The sequence below is a fragment of the Pogoniulus pusillus genome, chromosome 5, assembly GCF_015220805.1.
Source record: "Pogoniulus pusillus isolate bPogPus1 chromosome 5, bPogPus1.pri, whole genome shotgun sequence".
NCBI classification, from domain to species: domain Eukaryota; kingdom Metazoa; phylum Chordata; class Aves; order Piciformes; family Lybiidae; genus Pogoniulus; species Pogoniulus pusillus.
This window is the reverse complement of record NC_087268.1, coordinates 30928889-30954313: the sequence shown is the minus strand read 5'-3', so window position 1 is coordinate 30954313 and position 25425 is coordinate 30928889. Positions and strand designations below refer to the sequence as shown.

The 25425-nt window shown below is 44.3% G+C and overlaps 1 protein-coding gene across 1 annotated transcript in view; it reads left to right on the top strand.

Annotated features, from left to right (window-relative positions):
* TMEM255B (transmembrane protein 255B) overlaps window positions 1-25425 on the top strand; it is an 89336-nt gene that overhangs the window by 2951 nt on the left and 60960 nt on the right. The window contains exon 2 of the mRNA XM_064143684.1: window positions 2609-2671. Coding sequence (XP_063999754.1) covers window positions 2669-2671 — 3 coding nt within the window. The 5' untranslated portion in view covers window positions 2609-2668. The remainder of the gene's footprint in view (window positions 1-2608; window positions 2672-25425) is intronic.

The window sequence follows — 25425 nt, the reverse complement described above, 5'->3', positions numbered from 1 at the left end:
ACGTCATCAATAAAGATATTGAACAGGACTGGGCCCAGCACTGATCCTTGGGGAACACCACTAGTGACAGCTGCCAACTGGATGTGGCACCATTCACTACCACTCTCTGAGCTCTGCCATCCAGCCAGTTCTTGATCCAGCACAGAGTGAATCTGTCCAAACCATGAGCTGCCAGCTTGGCTTGGAGCTTCTTGTGGCAGACAGTGTCAAAGGCTTTGCTGAAGTCCAAGCAGACTACATCCACAGCCTTCCCCACGTTCACCAGGCAGGGAACCTGATCATAAAAGGAGATCAGGTTGGTGAGGCAGGACCTGCCCTTCCTAAACCCATGCTGGCTGGGACTGACCCCTTGGCCATCCTGTAGGTGCTTTGTGATGGCACCCTAGATGGCTTCAGGGCCAGATCCATAACATGATTTGGGTTTCTAGTTAGTTCCCATTGGCCTCATCCAGAGTTAGGTGCCTTTAATTTCTCTGTGATCACGTGTAATTTATTTGAAAATGTTTTCTTTCTAATGATATCTTTATAGTGGTAGGCATTATCTGTCTTTATACATCAAAAATAATTAAACATAAATTATTTTTATGTGTAGATGAGTCAGCATAATGTTCCACTTTGAAAGCTGTCTTCAGTCAGTAGGTTACTGCTTGCTCATCAGTTTAGGTTTATTGCTGCCTTTGTGGAACAGGCTGCAAATCCAGAGTTGGAACATCCTCAGTCTCACTTCTTTATAAATATTGTTTGCTCTTAATTAATGTCACTTCTCTATGACTACTGCTTGTGCTAATTTAATTTGCTGGTTTTGTCATCTTTCAACCAAGAATCTGCAGGATCCATTTGTTCCAGTCATCATACTGACCTGGACTTCCAGAGCTCCCAACCCAGATAGCCAGATGTCTAAACAGATAAAAAGCACCAGCGCATGTGACCCTAAGCCAATATCAGCAATGCAGTGCCTTATGTCATGATCTCTATCAATGGTTCTGCTCCTTCTGATTTAATTGCTGCTGTTCTGTATTTGAGCACACCTCCCCCCTTTTTTTCCCCTTTCCTTCACGTGGGTAATATTCTTCCATCCTGTGTCTCCTGCATCAGCCATTAATGGGACTTTATGGTTTGTTCCCACTGGGATGAAAAATGGGGCTTGGAACTAGGTGTCGTTTTGCTGTAGTTATCTTAATACACAATGTCGTTGTCCTCTGAACAAAGTGTCCTTGCTCATGGTTCCAAATCTCTCTCCTATTCAGCTGTCAGCATGGATGCACTTGGGGGAAAAAAAAACAAGGATCTCTGCTTTTAGTCTTTGTCCCTCCGTTCCACATAAATCTTCCCAAAGCACTCTATAGCAAATCTCTGTTCCCTGCATTTGCTTTCTTGAGAGGGAGTGGTATGATACTGAGTGAGTAAAGTGCTTGCAGGAGATTTACTTTCTTCTGTGAGCCGCTGTGCATAACAGCAAGGAGTTCATGGGCACTGCGTAAGTGCTTGGCTGGGATGCATAGTCCTTAAAAACTTGTGCTGGAAGAAGCATCTGTGAACCAGATTCAGAAACTTTATTCCAGAAAGAGGCTTACATTTCTTAGTGAAACATCATGTCCCATCCACAGGGTGGGTTTGGTGGGAACTGGAGGGATGACTGGGAGCAGAGATAGCCCTAGTGAAGCAGGGAGCAAAGATTGCAGAACTGACAGGGCTTTGAGACTGAGGTGTCCACGAGACAGCGTGCAGCCAGGAGAGAGAGCACTATGGAAAGACTCTGACACAAACTCCTGCTGTAGCTGCTACTCAGCCTGTGGCTATATTTCAGGTATGGGGCACCAAGGCGACCTCTTCAAGCTCATGTGAGTCCATACAGTGGGGGTCCTGACCCCAGGAAGGTCTGATGAAAAGCTAGTCTCAACTGTTGCCACTTTACCTCACATTAACCACAAATACAAGGAGTTTGAACCTCTCCAAACCTCTTTGAGCCCCTTTGAAGAAGGAGGCTTTTCCTGCCAGACTGGCATTGAAGCAGCACTGATAGGAACAGGAATGCCAACTTAATCCAGAATCCCTTTCTCCTCTGTCTCCCGTGATTGCTGGTGCTTCAGCTGCTCCATGCTGAAGCTAACTTTTGGGCATTAAAGCAAAGCTTTTTGGTTTTTTTTCTGGCATGTACTGTTTAGTCATTGAAATCAAACAAAAGCAACTGTAAGGATTTAAACTTGAGTCATGCCCATTTTTTGAGGAAAACTTTCTTAGGGCTGCCTAAAGCTTTGCAACTTTCAGTAATGATATATGGGCTGAACTTGGGTGTTCTTTTGTCCTACATAATTTTTGCTTTATAGTGTGTAAAACTATAGGTGACTGTGGTAACAGGTTGTGGAAGTGTGTGTCTGTAGAGGCTTCTGCTTGCTGCATGACAAGTGCTGCAGTTCTGATCATTCACCGTTGCGTTATATGATTTATGTCCAGCAGTAACTTCTGCTCTTTTCTCTGACCCACCCCAGTTAGCATATCTGTATGACACATTAGCTCAGATGCCTTAGTTATGCATTGGTATGTTGACCCGAATGAGCTGACCTCACACCTTTCTGTTGTTTTTTTTTTCTTTTGATCCTTGCTTTAGCTTGGCTTTGGATCTTTCCTAGGGATTGTTGGCATCCACCTGGTAGAGAACAGGAGACAAATGGTAAGAAGGAACAGCTCTTTTTGTTTTCATTTGGTTTGTATCAGAATATTGTAAAACCATGAAAAGCAGGGGCTTGGAGTTGGCATCTCTGCATCTGCCTCAAAATGTTAGTCATTTGTTTGAGTATTTCTGAGAATTGTCAGAGAAGTATGAATTATGAGTAGAAAAATAATAGAATCACAGAATCAACCAGGTTGGAAGAGACCTCCAAGATCATCCAGTCCAACCTAGCACCCAGCCCATGCCAGTCAACTACACCATGGCACTAAGTGCCTCATCCAGGCTTTTCTTGAACACCTCCAGGGACGGTGCCTCCACCACCTCCCTGGGCAGCCCATTCCAATGCCAGTCACTCTCTCTGGGAAGAACTTCCTCCTAACATCCAGCCTGTACTTCCCCCAGCACCACTTGAGACTGTGTCCCCTTGTTCTATTGCTGGTTGCCTGGGAGAAGAGGCCCCCACCTGGCTACAATATCCCTTCAGGTAGTTGTAGACAGCAATGATGTCCCCCCTGAGCCTCCTCTTCTCCAGGCTGCACACCCCCAGCTCCCTCAGCCTCTCCTCATAGGTTTGTGTTCCACAAACAGACAGTGACTTTATCTGTACAAGGTAAGGCATGACTTAATTTCTGATAGAAACAACCCAGCTGGTATTTTTTTGTTGTTGTTCGGGGGGTTGTGTCAGTTGGTTGGTTTGGTTTGTTTTTTTAACTGAATTACTTTTCCTGCTTGTTTAATGAGTGCTGTGGAAGGCAAATAGGCCTAAAACATGTCCTAGTTTGCTTCACTCTTCTGATGATGGAGGAAGCAAGGGTGGGAAGAAAGCAATGGCTTGGTGCTGTTATGTCTTCTCCCACAGTGATGAGCAGGTACTCACAAATGTTTATGCACTTGTTAGTGTCTTGCCCAAACAAGGGTAAGCAAGCTCTGTTTTCACTTAACATGGTCAGTTTGGCAAAGTGCCATTCTGATTGGTGAATCTCTGTGGACGAAGGAGCCATTGCACTCGGGAAAGTTACACAAATGGAGCTAAGTTGCAAGCAGTGTGCTCTGCTCTACTTGCAACATAATAACAAGCCCCTGATGTTTTGGGTTTGAACTATCTGGAAATGTGCTATGCCTCAAGTTTACCAGAAGGCATTAAGTGCCTCACGAGGTGGGGAGAAGTGCTGCTGACGTCGTGCTCTCTGCACCTCTGCAAACCTCCATGCCAAGTCTGGAGTGCGAGAGGACCAGGATCAGGTCAGCAATCATCTGCCTCTTTTCCAGCACCCTGTTAGAGCCTGGGAAGATCTATCACAGTATTATTAGGATTGGAAGAGACCTCACAGATCATCAAGTCCAACCCTTTACCACAGAGCTCAAGGCTAGACCATGGCACCAAGTGCCACGTCCAATCCTGCCTTGAACAGCTCCAGGGACGGCGACTCCACCACCTCCCTGGGCAGCCCATTCCAGTGTCCAATGACTCTCTCAGTGAAGAACTTTCTCCTCACCTCCATCCTAAATCTCCCCTGGCGCAGCCTGAGGCTGTGTCCTCTTGTTCTGGTGCTGGCCACCTGAGAGAAGAGAGCAATCTCCTCCTGGCCACAACCACCCCTCAGGTAGTTGTAGACAGCAATAAGGTCTCCCCTGAGCCTCCTCTTCTCCAGGCTAACCAATCCCAGTTCCCTCAGCCTCTCCTCGTAGGGCTGTGCTCAAGGCCTCTCCCCAGCCTCGTCGCCCTTCTCTGGACACGCTCAAGCATCTCAATGTCCCTCCTAAACTGGGGGGCCCAGAACTGAACACTGTACTCAAGGTGTGGTCTAACCAGTGTAGAGTACAGGGGCAGAATGACCTCCCTGCTCCTGCTGACCACACCATTCCTGATGCAGACCATTGGCACTCTTGGCCACCTGGGCACAAAAAGCCTCAGTGACTATTAAGACACTGACAGAACTCCCTGCAAGTGTTTGGGTATTGTCTGGAAACTATAATTCAGTACTGGGAGTCCAGAGGTAATAGTTTGTGAGTAAATATTCAGAAGCCTCTCTAACTAAATCAAAGTGCCTTCTGCCTTAAGCAGAAAGGAGCTTCTTGAGTCCCTTTAGTGGACAAGTGGTACATTGACCACAAGATTCTCTTACCAACTTCTAGTGGTTGAATTAATATTTGTTATGTTATTGTTAGTTATTTTTAAAGTGTTCTAGGTTCCTTGTTTTTCCCTCTGTGTAATACTTTTCATGACTGTGCAAAGTACCTATTATTAAAATTTATGGTCTGTGATGTTAGTTTTGGAATAGATCCTGCCCATACCATTACAGTGGGTTGAATAGACCTAGGGCAGGATCAGATGTGAGTGCCAGAGCTTGGCCAGGACCATGTAGCTGGGAAAAGGATAGGGAGAGATACAAAATGCATGGCTTATGGCAGTTTGGACAGCAAAAAGTCATAGCAATCAGCCCACTCATAAGAGGTGATCTCATCCTGAGTGAGAAGTTGAAATCAGGAATACTTTCCTGAAACTATATGTCTTAAAGAAGAAAAACCCCCAGAGCTCTTGTTGCCAAGATTCCCTGGCTAGATCTGACAAAACTGTGGTTTGATTTTCAGATTTGCCTTGACTTTGCAAACCCTTTGATTTTATTTATGTGAGAAGTCATAGAACGTCCTTGAGGCACCCTGGTAAAGGAAGCTGTGTAGGACTGGATTTTTGGAAGGTCTTACACTTCCCTAGCTGTTGGCAAAAATAGCAGTGTCTTGATTGAGTAACAGCGTGTCCAATGTGCACTTTACGGTAGACTGGTTATAGCCAAGTATCACAAAATAGGATTAACTTCATCACACAGAGCCTTCACTGCTATAAATCAGGAGTGATATAAAGCACAGAAGAGGAAATAGTGGGTTTGCTTTGCTTTTTACTAATGAGTGAACTACTTTACTTAGAAGTTTAGAATCATAGAATGTTGGGGGCTCAATTTGCCATAGTACAACCTCCAGCTCACCTGAAATATCCAACACTTCAGGTGTCAATTTCAGGCCTGATTCTGCTTCCTTCCAGCAGCTACATCTGGAGGTTGACCCTATGACCAGCCATCTATCAGATGATCAGATTGACCTTCATGTTGGGGTAAACCATTTGTCATAGGCTGCGATACCATAGTATCAGGGGGATAATAAGAGACAGGGCAAAAGCCTGATACAAGCCAATCCAAATCCAATCCCTTTATTGCACCCCAAGCATAAGGTTATAGACTTTTTTATCAGAAGGCTACACAGGAAGGTTACAAATCATCTCAGACTCTGATTGGTTGCATGCACCTGCGTTAGACTGTGTTAGTATTGCACACTTCTTGGCATAGACATTCTTCATGTTCTCTCAGCAACACATATATTGTGTCTGGTGATTCTAAGTCAGCAGAGATAGGCAAAAACCACAGACTCCAGGCTTACACTTGTTTACATTTGCTACACCAATCTCTAAGGTCATTCCAACCCTCTACCAGCACTTACTGAACTCTCTTCTGTCCCTGGCTGGACAATAGCGGCACCACAGTGAGACAATTCTATAAAATCACTGCATTTAATATTACTATATCCAACAGGAAGGGACCTCAAAATATCATCTGGTTCAGCTCCCCTGCCAGAGTAGGATCACCTAGAGCGGATCACACTGGATGCATCCAGATGGTTCTTGAATATCTCCAGAGAGGGAGACTCCATAACCTCCCTGGGCAGCCTGTTCCAGTACTTGGTCACCCTCACAATGAAAAAATTCTTCCTCAGGTTCACATGGAACCTCCTATGCCTCAACTTCCACCCATTGTCCCTTGTCCTGTCACTGGACATCACCGAGAAGAGGCTGGCTCCATCCTCCTAGCAATCACTCCTTACATATTTATAAACATGAATGAGGTCACCCCTTAGTCTACTCCTCTCCAAGCCTCAGCTCCCTCAGTCTCTCCTCATAAGGAAGATGTTCAACTTCCTTAATCATCTTTGTGGTTCTGTGGTGGACTCTTTCAAGCAGCTCCCTGTCCTTCTTGAGCTGGGGGGCCCAGAAATGGACACAACACTCCAGATGATGCCTTACCAGAGCAAAGTAGAGGGGAAGGAGAAGCTCCCTCGACTTACTAACCACAGCCCTTCTAATACACCCCAGAATGGCACTGACCTTCCTTGCCACAAGAGCACGCTGCTGGTGCATGGCCATCCTTCCATCCACCAGGACTCCTGAGTCCTTCTCCCTTTCACTGCTTTCCAGCAGGTCAGTCCCCAAGTAGTCTGCTGTGATTTCCTGTTTTCTTCTTTGTAAATGCTGTCTTGTTCCAACCCTTTGTAGGTGAATTTCTTTCATAATACCACTTTTTTTGTGCACTGCATTTGTGCTTCAGTGAGGTATTTGCAAGTATTCTCCTGAAGTATTCTCCTGTGTGTAAGTTTTGTTTCTAGCTGATTTTCCCAGAGTAATGAGATATATATGAAGCCATGAATGTTTGTCTGTATCTCACTCTGTTCCCCAATCATTTTTTACTTTTGAATGTGCAGGCCAATTTCAGGTGAATTCAGCAGGGAGGCAAAGAATTAAAAGCTATGCAGTTCCTTCCAGTTTCATGAAAATTCACAAGTGTGTAGAGGAGAGAATAATAAATTAGTTCCTCTGTGGTGGTCAAGGATGCAATATCAACTCACCTCTTATTTAACACCAGAGAATCCAAGTGGGACATGACCTGTGAGAAGGAAAACCTGCAGCAGGCCAGCCCTTGTTAATTTTACTACTAAGAAAGCAGATTGTTTTCAAGAACTATTACCTCTGATTTCCACATCAGAGATAAGGCTGAACAACAGGTTCTAAGCTGCAGACTCAGTGGTGGGCAGATAAAAATAGGCTTGTCTCCCACGGCATTCATGTTTCTTAACTAGCGGGCATAACATTTTAGGCTTGCTTTATCTTTCAGTTCTCCTCTAATCTGCCTCTTAGCTTTCTTGCACTTCTCTCTTTACAAGTAAATAAAATGGCTGGAAAAGGTGTAAGGTAGGTAAGCAGTAGTTAAACCACATAATACTACTCAGTGTGTTGTGTCATAGAATCATGTGTCATTGGAAGGGACTTCAAGGATCATCTAGTCCAACCCTTCAGGATGTGACTGTAGTTTAACTGAGACAGCCCAGCAGCCTGTCAAGCTGGACCTTGGAGCTGTCTAATGTGGGGAATCAACCACCTGCTTTGGGAGTTTATTCCAGTGGCTAATAGTTTGACTGGTGAAAAATCCTTTTCTGGCATCCAGTATGAACCTCCCCAGTAGCAACTTGTATCCATTACTCCTTGTTTTTACCATATGAGTCTTTGTGAAAAGGCAGTCTCCCTCCTCTTGATAGCTGCCCTTTATGTAGAATCATAGAATCAACCAGGTTGGAAGAGACCTCCAAGATCATCCAGTCCAACCTATCCCCCAGCCCTATCCAGTCAACTAGACCATGGCACTGAGTGCCTCATCTGGTCTTTTCTTGAACACCTATGTACTTGCACATGGTTATGATGGATTGTGTCCAGCATGTTTGATAGTGCCAGTCTGCATTTCCTAGCACAGAACAAGGACAACTGCTTTCTGTTAATAACACTTAGTGATAATCTGTCTGTTGAAAGATTTGGTTTCTGGGGAACAGAACAAGAAAATAACTAGAAAGTTTAATTGTGCTCCTTGCCTTGAGTACCTTACACAGTGGATTAAACCTTTCAGTGCTGTCTTTGCTAAGGCTGAACTGCTTGTTTTCATCCATTAGGGAAGGGAGATTGAAAGAGTTTGTGTCATACTGCTACTGAGGGCAGTAATTATTCCCTGGGGAGCAGCTGAGTGTATTTGATTGAAAAGGCTGAGGGCAGCTTTAACAAATTTGCAGTTATCAATAAGATTGTAGAGACTTGTATTGGTACAGAAATGTCATATTCCTCTAACTAAAGGTTCTGTGCATTGCAGCAGGATAAAAGGAGGTGAGAAAGAAAAGAAATTTATTCAGTTGCTTCATTTTTAACTAAATTTTCTTTGAGCACTTACTGGAGTATAATTTGAGTTTAAGTCAGTGTAACTCTGACAATCATCTGGCCCTTGTAATGACTCCATACTTCTTTTTTCTAATTGAAAAGGAATGTAGATTCTATTACACTAGAAAACCCCCCCCTATTTTAAATTGACTTTTTATCTATGAGTCTTCCTCTTTTTGTCTTGATGTTCTCTTTCCTTATGACTGTCCTCCATAAGTCCAGATTTATTCATGGTTGATGAAATACTAAGTGCAGTATGAAATATGTAATGATTAGCAGAACTAGTACAGCTAAACTCCAGCACTCAAATGTGAACCTGGGGTCTGAGAAAGAGCAAAAGTGGTTCGGCAGAATGGCCAAAGGTTTGTTCTTAAAATACAACATTAATAATGTTGCAGCTCTTTGACCTCATTCTTGGCATCCCAGGGCCTGCAGTGGGAGTTCAATGTGCTGACCAAGGTATAACCTCTAATTCAAAGGAACTGCTGCTTACAGAAGCAGGCTCTGCATCAGTGACTAGCATGATTTTACTTTAGCCCTTAATGTTTGTGCTTTGCTCTGCTGTGAAGAACTTGGCACCAACAAAACAAAATTTCCTTTTCCTGTGATCTGGGATGTTTCTAACTAGCAAACAGCAGAAATGGAAGAATAATGTCTTGCTCTCCCTTATTGCCTCCCCTGCCCTCTTGAAGCAGGTCACAGACAGAGTATAGCTGTTGTTTCATTCCAGGAGCATGCTTAGTCCAGCCAGAGGGGTGGAAAACATGATACTGCTCAAATCAAATGGATTTGATTGTAAGACATAAAGTGCCCTTGCTTGTAATGTCCTCACCTTACAGTCCAAAGTATTTCTATGTAAAAAACAAGATGCTGAAATCACATGCAGAGATGGGGAAGACTGGATGCCAAAGGGGTTCATGGCAGTAGAGCTGGGAGTTAAATAGAGCTGAGGCAGTGTTATGAAAGGTTTATTCTCTTATAAATGTGGAGGTGGTATGAGCTAGCACCCAGAAACGAAGCGCTCTCTAAATGTGCAATATTGATAAGACACCATGCATGTAGTTTTAGCTAACCTGATGGATAAACCAAGCACTGTCTCACAGTTTCCTCTCACACATCCTTCCAATGCCAGTCTCATCAAGCCATACTGTTCATAAGACTGAAAATGAGCATGTTGAAAATCTGGTGCCTACAGAAGTGATTGGGAGAAGCAAGGGCACCATCACTGTCAGGAGTTTCAACATTTGCAATATTGCAATGATGCATGCAAGAGCTCTCAGCAGGGTTGTGGGAGTCACCCTGACAGCAGCCCAGATGTGGCAAATGCAAAAGATGCATAGAATCATAGAATCAACCAGGTTGGAAGAGACCTCCAAGATCATCTAGTCCAACCTATCACCCAGCCCTATCCGGTCAACCAGACCATGGCACTAAGTGCCTCATCCAGTCTTTTCTTGAAGACCCCCAGGGACGGTGCCTCTACCACCTCCCTGGGCAGCCCATTCCAATGGGAAATCACTCTCTCTGGGAAGAACTTCTTCCTAACATCCAGCCTATACCTACCCTGGCACAACTTGAGACTGTGTCCCCTTGTTCTATTGCTGGTTGCCTGGGAGAAGAGTCCACCCCCCACCTGGCTACAATGCCCCTTCAGGTAGTTGTAGACAGTAATAAGATCACCCCTGAGCCTCCTCTTCTCCAGGCTAAACAGGCCCAGGTCCCTCAACCTCTCCTCATAGGATTTGTGCTCCAGGCCCCTCACCAGCTTTGTTGCATGGGAGGAAATACAGGAGTGTAAAGGACACAGAGGATGGGGAGAGTTCAGACAAGCAGAGGTGACCCATCAGGTAGTGTGAGTTAGTGCAAACCTTGGCATTACATGAAGACAGTTCTCTGCAGCAGGTCTGAGGTGTGAATCTCTTGCTTGTTTTATCTTTGTACTAACACAGTTACTTGCTGACATGTCTAGGACACAGTTATAAATCTAATTCTCAGCTGGCTCAGTCTGGTCCTTGACTTGTCTGGAAAGTGATTTTAAGTGAGGAGACATTGCTTTTGATAGAAGTGGAATTTGAAAACATGTGAGGTGACACATGGAGCTCTGCACACAAACAGAAAAGGCAAAACTGTTTCTTCAGACTTTTCAAAGGATGATAAGTTTGCATGCCTTGCTTTCCAACCTCTGTCAACAATAAGTAGATTTCAAATTAAGTGCAGAAGCTGGAGAAACAAAGTAATAATTTTATCTTCTGTTTCTAGTTGGTAAGACTTCCCTGACAATGCCTGTGTTTCTGCTCTGCAAAGAGATGCATGCAAGGTAGTATTTCAGTGTTGTCTCTGATTATTTTCTCGCCACTGGACTTTGCATCCGTTTCAGAAGGAAAGCTTCTTTAAAAGAAGTCACATATGGGAGCCAGTTTTCAGAAGTACGTAACATCTTTCACTTTAAAAACCCTATATATCATGTGTATAGATTATGCCCATCAGAAAATGCTCACTGGCCATTTTGTGTAAAGCTGATGACTATTATTAACGTGTGCACCAGCAAAAAAAAAATGATGGTGGATATGTAGACCTGCTCTGCTCTGTGCAAATATTCTGTGCTTCATCTACTTTTTCATCCAAATCAAGCATCCTGGAAGAAACTGGCTTTAGTGCAGATTTTGATCCAAGATGCTAATTGCTGATAGATTCCATATTGCATATTAAGCTAATTAAAACAGCTAAAGTAAAGAGAAAAAGCATTGAAATCACAGTATCACAGTATCACCAAGGCTGGAAGAGACTTCACAAGTCATCAAGTCCAACCCTTTACCACAGAGCTCAAGGCTGGACCATGGCACCAAGTGCCACGTCCAACCTTGCCTTGAACAGCTCCAGGGACGGCGACTCCACCACCTCCCCGGGCAGCCCATTCCAGTGTCCAATGACTCTCTCAGTGAAGAACTTTCTCCTCACCTCCAGCCTAAATCTCCCCTGGCGCAGCTTGAGGCTGTGTCCTCTCGTTCTGGTGCTGGCCACCTGAGAGAAGAGAGCAACCTCCTCCTGGCCACAACCACCCCTCAGGTAGTTGTAGACAGCAATAAGGTCACCCCTGAGCCTCCTCTTCTCCAGGCTACACAATCCCAGCTCCCTCAGCCTCTCCTTGTAGGGCTGTGCTCAAGGCCTCTCCCCAGCCTCGCTCATTGCCCTTCTCTGGACAGGCTCAAGCATCTCAATGTCCCTCCTAAACTGGGGGGCCCAGAACTGAACACAGTACTCAAGGTGAGGTCTAACCAGTGCAGAGTACAGGGGCAGAATGACCTCCCTGCTCCTGCTGACCACACCATTCCTGATGCAGGCCAGGATACCTGATTCTGTAGATCTGCTAAGACTATTTTTGATGTTCCTGCACAAATAAATAGAAGAAGTCTTTAGCAGAGTGCAGGGGAAATGCAGATGTAAAAATTATAACAATGGAACAAATTAGTAATCATTCTTGTCTTGTTTAGCACCTTAAAAATGATTACTGAGAAGACTTATTATTATCTGTTCAGTCATAAATGTGTTGGATTTTGTGTTGTGATTTGACTCTGCCTTTCAGAATCAGACACAGAGATTTCTATAAAGATAATCAGTGCAAGTTGACACTGACACTCGCATGAACTTGAGCGTGGCTCTTCTTTAGCTAACTGCATTCATTTTTAAATATGACAGCATCTTGTTAACCAGTAAGATCAAACAGCTTATTCTTTGAGAGTATCTCCCCGCTCTCATTTGCTCAGTTCTTAGATCTCTGCAATAAGATGCCCTTTGGAGGCATCTCGTTGTCTCCTTAGGTTCTTGAAGGAGCCTTGACGGATCGTTGAGACTAGCTTCTGGAGTTTTAGACTGCTAAAGTGTGGCAAGAAGAATAGCATGTTAAGTGACACTTACATTTGTCTTCTGTAATGTTGAGGTGATTGTTCTATAAACTTGTGCAGTCTTGCACATTTAGATGCTGTATTTGGCAGGGATCAGCCTTGTGACCAATCCTTTTGGGGATGTTTCCTATTCATGGTAGCTCTGGAAAATTGGTGTTATTGCTTATAGTGCAAGAGAACACTCAGCAAATTCATGGGTTGAAGTCAGATGAATAACTACGTTTTGAAGGCTCCATCATTTCAGCTGAAGAGGAGGAAAATGTATGTGTGTGAAAGCACCATCCAAAGTGTAGACAAGTGAAATGACCCAAGTAAGGCATTTGACTCTGCCCCACATGACATCCTGCTCACCAAACTGGAAAAATGCAGACTTGATGGGTGGAGCACTGCTGGATAAGGAATTGGCTGGATGAAATTGGTGATCAAGGGCACAGTGTCCACCTGGAGACAAGTGAAAAATAACAAGTGGCATCCCTCAGGGGTCAGTGCTGGGACCAGTGCTGTTTAACATCTTTGTCAGTGATATGGACAGACAAATTGAGTGCACCCTCAGTATGTTTGCAGATAACCCCAAGCTGTGTGGCAAAGCTGACTTGCTAGAGGGCATGGATGCCATCCAGAGGGACCTGGACAGGCTGGAGTGGTGAGCCCAGGCCAACCTCATGACATTCAACAAGGCCAAGTGTAAGCTCCTGCACCTGGGTTGGCACAATCCCAAGCACACATCCAGGCTAGGTAGCAAATGGTTGAGAGCAGCCCTGAGGAAAAGAACCTGGGGGTCTGGGCTGATGAAAAGCTCAACATGAGCTGGCAGTGTTCACATGCAGCCCAGACAGCAACCGTGTGCTGGGCTGCAGCAAGAGAAGTGTGGCCAGCAGGGCAAGGGAGGGGATTCTCCGCCTTTACTCTGCTCTCGTGAGACCCCACCTGGAGTACTGTGTGCAGTTCTGGAGCCCCCAACATAAGAAGGACATCAAGCTGTTGGAGTGAGTCCAGAGGAGGGCCAAAAAGGTGATTGGAGGGCTGGAGCACCTCTCCTATGAGGACAGGCTATGAGAGTTTGGGTTGTTAATCTTGGAAAAGAGAAGGTTTTGAGGAGACCTTATAGTAGCCTTCCAGTATCTGAAGGAGACCTATAGGAAGGCTGGGGAGGGACCATTTACAAGCTCTTGTAATGACAGGATGAGGGGTAATGGGTTCAAACTGGCAGAGGGGAGATTTAAACTAGATGTTAGGAAAAAGCTCTTCACAGTGAGGGTGCTGAGACACTGGCACAGGTTGCCCAGGGAGGTTGTGGATGCTCCTTCTGTGGAGGTGTTCAAGGCCAGGTTGGATGAGGCCTTGAGTGACCTGTTCTAGAGGGAGGTGTCCCTGCCTATAGTGGGGGTTTGGAACCAGAAAATTTTTGAGGTCCCTTCCAACCTAAACCATTGTATGATTCTATGAAAAGAAGGTTTCGTGGATTATAAAAATGTAAATAGTAGGAAAAAAATCAATATAATTTCTTTTAGCTAGTATAATACTATGAGAGACATTTTGCTGTTCTTAGTATTCTATATTCCATGAATGGAGGACTGAGTAAAATATTTTGGACTTTGACACAGTTCTTTCACCCCAACTATTTAAAGTGAAGATTTCCAATTTGTAATAAATATAAATATTCATGGAAAGAGATCTTCCTTTCTCCTCTTCCCTTCTTTCCTCTATCTTGCCAACTCCCTCTCTGTATACCCCAATGAAAAAGTAGTTTCCACTGTCAATGAATGAGTTTAAAGTCTTGTAACCAAGTCAGCATGAGACACAGCAAAAGTAGCTGGTGGGGTTGCATGACTGAGTAAAGAAGATTCTGTGGGAGGAAGGAATAAAACTTGTCCCTTTTGCTAGAAATAAAGTGTTACATCAGCTCACTATGCCATGAAACCATTGCTTAAGTGCCATTAGTGAGTGCCTGAAGTGATGATAGTATAAATTTCCCTGCAGTGTCTTGAGAACCATGAAGTTCAGGGACTGAAAGACAAAAATAGATGTTCTTACTGTATGAATTGCCAAAGGAAGGGTAGGCGATGTTTCATCACTTCTCTGCCTAATTCCTCATGGATCAGTGTTTCCTGTTACATATGTACAGTTTCATGCTTTCAGATTTTCTCAGTTGTGGTGGGTTGAAAACTACCCCCAGATAAAACCACCAGTCTATCTCAAGGTTGGAAGAGACCTCACAAATCATCAAGTCCAACCCTTTACCACAGAGCTCAAGGCTAGACCATGGCACCAAGTGCCACGTCCAATCCTGCCTTGAACAGCTCCAGGGACAGCGACTCCACCACCTCCCCGGGCAGCCCATTCCAGTGTCCAATGACTCTCTCAGTGAAGAACTTTCTCCTCACCTCCAGCCTAAATTTCCCCTGGTGCAACCTGAGGCTGTGTCCTCTTGTTCTGGTGCTGGCCACCTGAGAGAAGAGAGCAACCTCCTCCTGGCCACAACCACCCCTCAGGTAGTTGTAGACAGCAATAAGGTCACTCCTGAAGACTTGGAAGCAAATGGAGCTATATATTAGCAGCAAGCTAAAATCTAGAAGCATGTGATACAATGCACATGTACAAAAGATATTTACAATCCAAAAAAACTCATAAAATTCCCTCCTACCCCCCAGACAAAGCCCAGAAGGGACCAACTACCACCTTCTCTCAGCCCCAGAGACAAACCAGAAAGGCCCCGACCATTATCTACTTTGCCATTGGAATGGGCTGCCCAGGGAGGTGGTGGAGGCACCATCCCTGGAGGTGTTCAAGAAAAGCCTGGATGAGGCACTTAGTGCCATGGTCTAGTTGACTGGATAGGGCTGGGTGCTAGGTTGGACTGGATGATCTTGGAGGTCTCTTCCAACCTGGTTGATTCTATGATTCTATACTCAGCCAAGGTTAGTGGAGCAGAAGTCAGGGTGGAGGAAGGAAGGAGCAAGAGCAAAGCAGGAGGCAGAGTGGTGAAGGGAAGGAAATTGTTTGTGCAGCAGATTAGTCCAGCAAATTAATGGAATGGTGTAGATTTATCTATTGTTCTTCTATATTCTGTACAATTCTTTATTTAAAATTTTGAATATGCTAGAATGTTAACTCTGAAACCAGTGTAAATCAGTGCAGATTCATTAGCCAGTCACACAAAGGTTTACTTAGCTGTAAACATTATAATACATAAATATATTATGACATTATAACCATATCATATATAACATGTAATGTATGTTCACACATGTATGTACATATTTACAGCTGACATGCTAGAAAATACCTGGAATAGCAACAAAAAAGTCTGTGCTGCTGATACTATGACTTCGTTGTGCAAAGTGCTTTTTGCACTCTTACATGTGCCTGCCAGGATGGCTTAGCTGGTAAAGCTCTAATGGAAACTATGGTCGGGTTTGTAGTTATCTTTCTGTCCCATCATCAGAGCTGTGTCTCTTTAACGTGCCTAGAGAGGTGCCACCAAGTATGTCCAGCTGCAGCCTAGCACAGTGTTGCAGGCCGTGCTGCCTGCTATCTCCGCTTGCTGCGGGACCGCAGTACACAAGCCCATAGACCACTATGGTTGTGGTCAGCCTCAAGGGTCTCCAGATGATTCAGTGTGAATTATGCAGAAGCCAATTTTATTCATGTAGCAGCCTGAATATATACACTCAGCCAGCAGAGCACATGCCTACACATTAGCATAATTAGTCAGGGACAACCCACCACATCTGCATACATACACGCCTTGTTATTCTCGTGAGCGAAGTCCCCATCATCTATTCCTTCTGAGATAAGTTGGTGAGTTGCTTGTTTGTGAGAATCAAGGTCTGTTATTGTGAGAATCTGACTGTTGCCATTTCTCTTCACTCCATTCCAGCAGCTCTCTTGCACCAGCACCCCACAACTCTTCTGCATTCCTGCAGCACAGTATTTTTTTCCGTCTCATATGCTGCTCTGCTGGCTGTAACAGTGTCAGGTCTTACCTTCCCTGGGTTCCCCAGTTTGTGATGCAACACAGCCTTAGCTCAGTCTCAAATAAGAAACTACCATCTTTTCACTGTTATCATTAGTAAAGAGAAATGTCCAATTAATTACAAAGTGAAAAATGTAGGAAAGCAAGACCTTGGCATCTATTTGGAGAGTTTTCTTGGCAACCAGAAAGGTTTGCTTCTGGAAGCTTGAATTCTATCGAGACAGAAGGGAGATACATACATTATATATAGATATATGTATGAAAATATGCATGCCCTGGCATGGTTTATTTTTTGCACTCCAATCAAGGCTATCACTGTTCTTTTGAACCAGAGACTCAAAACACCTGTTTGAGTCCTCCATCTTATTAAGTGGAAGTCTTCTGGGATGTGGTTCCTTAAGATCTGTACTTGGAACCGGCGCACAGAATTAAGTGCATAATTGGATACTATTTAACTGTCAGTGTGTTTTCTTGTGATGTTTATGTAACCAAAACCTTACAGTTGAAAACAAAAGTAAGCTTTAGGACCCATGAAGTTTTTTTGAACAATAAGTAAATCCTTTACTCTCCCTAGCAAGCAGGAGCATGGGTTAAAAGGGCTACATAAAGAATCTGGGATAAGTGCTCATGGTGGAGAAGATGAAGTGGTCTGTGCTCTATGAAAAGGAAGGCAGTTTCTGATCCTCTTGTTGAAGAATGAGATCAGATTAAATAGATTAGTATTCCTGTTGTCCAGATACAATCTTTCACACTGCAGGTACAGCTTGGCTACATGAAAGTTTGTAATTTAGTCACAATGCATTTCTGACAAGTAGTGTGTGTATATCGAGTCGCTGTAACATGAAAGAAGATTTGTAAAGACATTGGCTGACTTTGCTGTAAAAAAAAGTTCTTGCTGCTGAACCAGCATTACCTCTAGTAGTCTTGGTCTTTGTCAGTTCCACCATTTTTTATTAGGAAGCATAAACTTCTATGCAACGTGGTATATCATTTAGTTCTGATTTATTGTTCTCATACTGCTCTGATCAGCTGCCTCTGTTTAAGTGATGAAGTGAGCTAGCTCCATTTTAATCAATAGAAGTGTATCCATGAAAGTATGTGGTGGATTCCAAATGTGTCAGCCCTGCTGGTCAGTGGAATTAAGTTTGTTTAACCTTTGCCTCTTTTAGTGCTGTGTTTATTTTCTTTTTTGATTCCTAGCTGTGTTTGATATCCTTAAATCTGTAATTGTTTTTAACCATTCTTAGATAAGTGCTTTTGTTGATGTGTGTGAGGGGGGATTCTTACCAGTTTAAAGTGCCCACTGAACTAAGGCTGGCTTAGGCTGGTTCCAAATCCATCAGTATTTTTCCACCTGTGAAAGCCAGATGACTTTTTTTCTAATTGCTGTATAACACCATTCTGCCTTCATCAAATCCCAGACCTCCTTTGCTGCTTCCACATTGCTCCCTTGTACTCCCTTGCAAGTCTCAGGAAAATTCTGAAGTGAAGAAGAGAAAGCACAAATGAGAGCAGACAACATCAAGAGAAAGAAAGAAGTATTGACAAGATGTTCACATTGACAGCACAAATCTTAGTCTTATCTAGGCTCCCCCTATAGCCAGTGGGGGGAAAAAAGACAGTTACTATCAGAAGGTAATCAATTTCATTCTACAGTAGACTTTAGAAGGTATCTGAAAGTGTCTGGCTCTCCATTGACTACAGAGGAGCACAGATAACCACTTGAGACAAATACCTGTATTTTAAGTAGCTGGACTTGTGTGATGAAACTGACTGCTCATCAGATATTTTCATTAGCAGTTTCACTACATACAGAACACCACAACTGGTGCTACTCAGCTGCCTGGCTAAGAACTTGGAATGGAGCTCCTGACTTCACTTGGAACACCACAGCATTCCCTTTTCAGAAATAAATACTGAGGCTTCACATCCTGTACTTCTACTGATTCCCAAATACAGACCCATCTGCTTTTTGAAAGCATGCTGTTCCTGTCCTTGGTATCCTCTAGTCTGTACTTATATCTCCACAAATTAATCTAGTCATGAGGATACAATATCAAATGCTCCAATAATTTGGTCTCAAAAAGCATCTGGAATCAGTTCTTGTGATTTGCTGTGGAATATGGCTGCACCCTTTTAGAAAACCATACAGATATGCAGAGATGAAAATGATTGGGGAAGTATATTGCCAAAAGACAGCTATTGAAACAAAGCAATATTTTTGGGGTACCAGTGCTCATTCTGAAGGTTACACTGTCTGCCACAAGAAGCTCCTTGCCAAGCTGGCAGCTCATGGTTTGGACAGATTCACTCTGTGCTGGATCAAGAACTGGCTGGATGGCAGAGCCCAGAGAGTGGTGGTGAATGGTGCCACATCCAGTTGGCAGCTGTCACTAGTGGTGTTCCCCAGGGGTCAGTGCTGGGCCCAGTCCTGTCCAATATCTTTATTGATGATCTGGACCAGGGGATTGAGTCCAGCATCAGTAAGTTTGCAGATGACACCAAGCTAGGAGCAGGTGTTGATCTGTTGGAAGGTAGGAGAGCCCTGCAGAGGGACCTGGACAGGCTGGATGGGTGGGCAGAGCCCAATGGGATGAGATTGAACAAGGCCAAGTGCAGGGTTCTGCACTTCGGCCACAACAACCCCAAGCAGCGCTACAGGCTGGGGACTGAGTGGCTGGAGAGCAGCCATGAAGAAAGGGACCTGGGGGTACTGATAGATAGTAGGCTGAAGATGAGGCAGCAGTGTGCCCAGGTGGCCAAGAGAGCCAATGGCATCCTGGCCTGCATCAGGAACAGTGTGGCCAGTAGGACAAGGGAGGTTATTCTTCCCCTGTACTCAGCGCTGGTCAGGCCACACCTTGAGTGCTGTGTCCAGTTCTGGGCCCCTCAATTCAAGAGAGATGTTGAGGTGCTGGAATGTGTCCAGAGAAGGGCAACAAAGCTGGTGAGGGGTCTGGAGCACAAATCCTATGAGGAGAGGCTGAGGGAGCTGGGGGTGTTTAGCCTGGAGAAGAGGAGGCTCAGGGGGACCTCATTGCTGTCTACAACTACCTGAAGGGGCATCGTAGCCAGGTGGGGGGTGGCCTCTTCTCCCAGGCAACCACCAATAGAACAAGGGGACACAGTCTCAAGTTGTGCCGGGGGAAAGTATAGGCTGGATGTTAGGAGGAAGTTCTTGCCAGAGAGAGTGATTGGCATTGGAATGGGCTGCCCAGGGAGGTGGTGGAGGCACCGTCCCTGGAGGTGTTGAAGCAAAGCCTGGATGAGACACTCAGTGCCATGGTCTAGTTGACTGGCTAGGGCTGGGTGATAGGTTGGACTGGATGATCTTGGAGGTCTCTTCCAACCTGGTTGATTCTATGATTTTGATTCTGTTTGGAATAGGGAGATGGGAACTTGCAGAACCAGGAGAAGGAGGCTTCTTGGGAGGCCTCAGTGCTTCTCTACCTAGCACCAAGAAGCTGAAATGGGAATTTGGTCATGCAGTCAGCATCCTTAAATTAATGGGCTGAAAGAAGAGTAGAGTGGCTATTTAAACCAATCTTTTCAAAAGCTGCTAGAACATGAGTGGAGCAGAGCATTTCAGTAGTGCTGCACCTGCTAGAGCTAGAGATGGTCAGACATTAGGGTGATTGATCAGCTTAGACTAGGGAGAAAATACAGCAGTGCAATTTGAATGATGTGGCTGAGGCTGAGATGCGCTGCTGCTAGAAGGAAATTAACTGTGGTAGTGGTTACTGGAGTATCAACAGAGTCCTTAGATGCTGTAGGGACTTAAAGCAGCACTGGTAACAAAACTAACCCTGTTTCAGGAAATTAAGTAAATACTACTTTTTAAGGTTGCATTATATTTCTTGTCTTGGAAAATGTGAACCATGCACAGCTCAGCCTTTCTTCTAACGTTATTTTAGTAACATCTGCTGGACTCCAGTGCCTGGAACTCTTAAGATTCTCCCATGAGACCTGATAGTGCACCATCAGTGGTGATGTTTTGAACCAAGTCAAGACTAATACACATCAGTGAATGGGTTAACTTGAATATAATCTGTTCATTTAAACACAGATAAAATCCATTCTCTGATTACAGTTTAATGGTGACTCCAGTTTTGAAGTTTAAGTGCACAGGAACTGCTTGATGTAGGTTATCTCATTCAGTAGATTGGTCATTCTAGTCTAGATTTGCTTGTAATGCAATTTGAAATAATCTTGTGGTTGGTTTAGGTCTGATTTTGTAGCTGATACTTGATCTTGAGAGAGGAAACAGTACAACAATTAGGTAACTCTTCTCAATAACTTTTGTTTCATGTTTCACAATGGCTATTGGTCCAATTCCTGCCATTCTTTCATTACTTGAAGATAAAAATACAGGAAAATGAGTCTTTACTTCATATTGTATCTTTCACAGAAACTGTGTCTTCAAATGCTTTGGCAGGTTAGAAGAAAAGACAAGATAAATTACAGAAAGAATGGTGCAAAGTGGCTCGGTGTAAATCAAGGATAGTGCTCAAAGAGAGCGTTCCTGAAACTGAATGAGAACCCCAGGCTGGCGAACCACTAGAGTGAACATGCAAGGGTTTTATTTGGACAGTACTATGTTAAGGCAAAATATTTCCTTCCCACTTTTCCAGGTAAATTGAGTTGCAAAAGAGTTAAGGTGCTGTACATAACACCTGTGAGAATCGGACAGCAGGTGCTAGCTGGCAGGGAGTAGGGAAGGAGGATAGGAGACACACTCAGTGTGAGGGAAAGCCTTGTGTGATACGTAACAATAAGGGTACTAAGTTTTGCACTGTGGGCTTTCAGACCTTAAAGAGAAACAGCATGCAAAGACAGCTGTGTGAGTCGCCTCTTTTGTGTGGCCCAGCACACCCATAACACAACACTGGGCATATATCAATGTGATCAGAGGCTGATTTCCCCCATCTCTATTACTCTCTGTCAGAGCAGATGGTGAAAGTGAAGTTCCTAATAACTCAAGAACTCTGGGTTTATCTGACTGGTGAAGAAATTGTCCTGTCCCAAAGATATCCGTGTGTGCCTGGAGGAGTTAGAATAAGCAGACTTGGAACTTCTGCTCCCTTTTTTGTCTTAATCAACTGTGCTGCCTAAGCCCTCTGGGGCTGGGACCCTTAGGTCATCCTGTTGCACGTTTCCTGTCCGTGGACACTTCTGCAGTCCCTTGCTCTTTTGCTTGGCCTAACTGATGCAAAAGCTGAACATCAACATTGCTGGAAGAGAAAAGCAGAAGGAGTCTGTATTCTCCCCCAGAATTTGTTCATCTAGTTAATTCTGCTCTTTTTATGCATGTGAGGTTTCTTAAATTTCTCATTGCACCTCTCCCCTGCCTGTGTTACACCAACTGGCCTTTTCATGTTGCTGTTTTTCCTAATTAACCCTGACACCATACTGGAAAACAGCAGACTTAAGACCACAAAGAACAAAATAACCCCAGTCCTTATCATTTATTAGTTGCAACTAAACCCTAGCTTTTACTCTGATAATCCCTGGGAGTGCAAATTACTTGAAATAGGTGAGACAACATAATAAAGTTGCTGCCATCACTTCTGCGTCCTTCCCTGCGTGCCTTGGCCTTGTGCTCTCACCCTCTCTCATTTGCACAGGGTTCAGTGTTTGTCTCTTCTCACAGTTACCTGTTTTAACTAATACTAGGGGACAAATAGTTCTCTGCCTAGTGGGGAATTGCACTGGCTTGCTATGTATTTGGTATGGAGGGACACACTAACTGGGGAGAGAGAGCAGGAGAGAGGGCTGGATAGCAAGGAACCAAGACAAGGACAGGAGAAAAGTGCTGTTTCAGATTGCAGTAAGCGGTCACACAGGCTCAGCTGTTGTGCTCTGAGGTGCTACAAACAGCAGCAAGAGGGAAGAAAATTAAGATCTGTGTTTTTTTCTGGTAATATTCAACAACATAAGACTGGACTTGCTGAACTCAGATGATAAAACAGAAAGGCTGTAGGTTTCTAACTTGGTAACATTCTAAACACAAGAGCTTATCTAAACACCTGACAAAATTGTTTACAGCATCTCTGTCTGAACCCCTTTGTGGCAATTCAGATATCTGCTGTGGGCATTGGTTACATTATTGGATATATTACAATAAAAAGCAAGTTATGTGTTACAGTATCACAGTATCACCAAGATTGGAAGAGACCTCACAGATCATCAAGTCCAACTCTTTACCACAGAGCTCAAGGCTAGACCATGGCACCAAGTGCCACGTCCAATCCTGCCTTGAACAGCCCCAGGGACGGCGACTCCACCACCTCCCCGGGCAGCCCATTCCAGTGTCCAATGACTCTCTCAGTGAAGAACTTTCTCCTCACCTCCAGCCTAAATTTCCCCTGGCGCAGCCTGAGGCTGTGTCCTCTTGTTCTGGTGCTGGCCACCTGAGAGAAGAGAGCAACCTCCTCCTGGCCACAGCCACCCCTCAGGTAGTTGTAGACAGCAATAAGGTCACCCCTGAGCCTCCTCTTCTCCAGGCTAACCAATCCCAGCTCCCTCAGCCTCTCCTCGTAGGGCTGTGCTCAAGGCCTCTCCCCAGCCTCGTCGCCCTTCTCTGGACACGCTCAAGCATCTCAATGTCCCTCCTAAACTGGGGGGCCCAGAACTGAACACAGTACTCAAGGTGTGGTCTAACCAGTGCAGAGTACAGGGGCAGAATGACCTCCCTGCTCCTGCTGACCACACCATTCATGATGCAGGCCAGGTGTTTACTCATGGAATCCTAGCCCCCAGTCCTTGTCTTCCTGAGTTGTACAAAAATTGATGCTCTTAAAACTAGGAAGCACTGTATGTTTTTCTTCCCTCTTTCATCTGGAAGCCAGTCTAGGAAGCTTGTCCAGTACCTGAAAGAGTTGTATAAGAAGGCTGGAAAGGGACTGTTTGCAAAGGCCTGTAGTGATAGGATGAGGAGCAATGGTTTTAATTTAGAAAAGAGTATATTTAGGTTGGGCATTAGGAGGAAGTTCTTTGCCATGAGTATGGTACATGTTTCCCAGGGAGGTAGTTGAGGCCTCATCCTTGGAGATATTCAAAGTCAGGCTCAACAGGGCTCTGGGCAACCTGATCTAATGGAGGATGTCCCTGCTCACTGCAGGGCTGTTGAACTAGATGATCTTTGGAGATCCTTTCCAATCTAAACCATTCTATGATTCTAAGTAGTTCTGCAGGTGTAGATTAGGCAGTCATAAGAGCCTTTCATCATTATGAATTCGTGTTGTCATAACTAGTGCTGTGTCTGGAAATGGCATTAATGAATAATTAATATGACAAAATCCTGTATCCTGTGGTGTGAAACCCTCCAGCAGGGCCTCAATTACAGTAGTAGTGTTACTGAAGAACCAACCTTTGGAAAGGAAAAGTTGTCAGGCCATAAATTGTGAAGCACATTAGCTGGTGTCCTGAGAAACTTCCTAATTGGCCCAGTTATGAAAAATTATTAGAAGCTTTGTCTTGAGCTTAATTTTCATCACAGCAGTAAAACTTTGGTTCCAAGGTCAGGGAAAAAAAGTGGACATTTCAGGAGGAGAAGGACCCACACAGGAGAGGACTTTATAAACTAGAGAATATTAAAAGTACTATTATCTTTCCTCACCTCAAAAGACAGGCAGTATTTAGTTGGTAGCAGCATCTGAAATGCAATGCAATGACTTTAATTGTCTTAGTTTTGCAAGCTATTAATCCATAGCCCTGCTGAGGTGCTGTGGTAACAGATGCAGGTTGTGGTTGACATTGTGCAAGGGCTGAACATTTTCTGGTTTGGATTTGAGGTACAGTTTTTGTGAACTTCTGCTGTTACCTCTTCATCCTGAAAAAGTGCAGCAGATTTATTTAAGCCCATGTGTGGTGGTTTGGGTGTTCCCTGCCCCCCCACACTTTAGAAGTCACACAGACTAGACTCAGTCAGTTCTGGGAATATAAATGAAGCTATTTATTTACAGCTAGCACAATATACAAGCAGTTATTTACAGTATATACAGTTATAGACAGAAATATACAAGGTAAAAGGTAATACAGAAACACAACTCCCCTCCCAGAAACCTGAGTCCCCAGGAGAGGCTCTCAACCACCCCTGCACCTTCCCCCTGCCCCTCTCAATCTTACCCCAGTCCCAAGGAAGAATAGAGGTTCGGCCAGGGGGTTAAGAAGCAAAGGTGAGTGGAAGGTGAGGTTAGGGAGATGCAGCTCAGCCAGAGCCCAGCCAGAGAGTGCAGCAAAATGGCGAGAGAGTTATCTAATGTTTTCCCTTCTTGTTCCCATACATCTCAGCGAGACCGTGAGGGGAGCAGACATCACCATTGCTTTCCCTTCACAACCCATAATCCACTTTTTCTCACCAAAACATTCTACCCTGCTTCAAACTAGCACACCATGTTAAGCTCTGAACTTGGAAACATGGGGAAATCAAGCTAGTAAAAAAGGCCCACAGACTTAAACTGTTTTGGGGGATGTAATATTAAGGGCAGCCTACAATAAACTGTCTCATGAATTTCTATTCCAAATTCATTTGCTTCAACCTGTGTGGGGATAAAAAAACTGTGGCATAACATTTACACAGCCTTTTGCAAAGCCTTTACTTGCCAGAGCAAGAGCTACAGTTTCTCAGTTTACATCGATGGGGGTAGTTGTGGTTCTTTCTTTGCCTGGACTGAAAAATCCAGAGAGGCTTGATGAGCAGTGCAAAGCTTGGAGACGTGAGAGACCATGCAATGCAGAAGCGGTCACTTAGCGTAAGCAAAGTGAGTCTGTTGGATGTAATGTAACATAAATCTGATACAGAGGTGATTTCAGAAACAAAAACCTGTATGTTTTCCAAAGTTTCACAACTGCT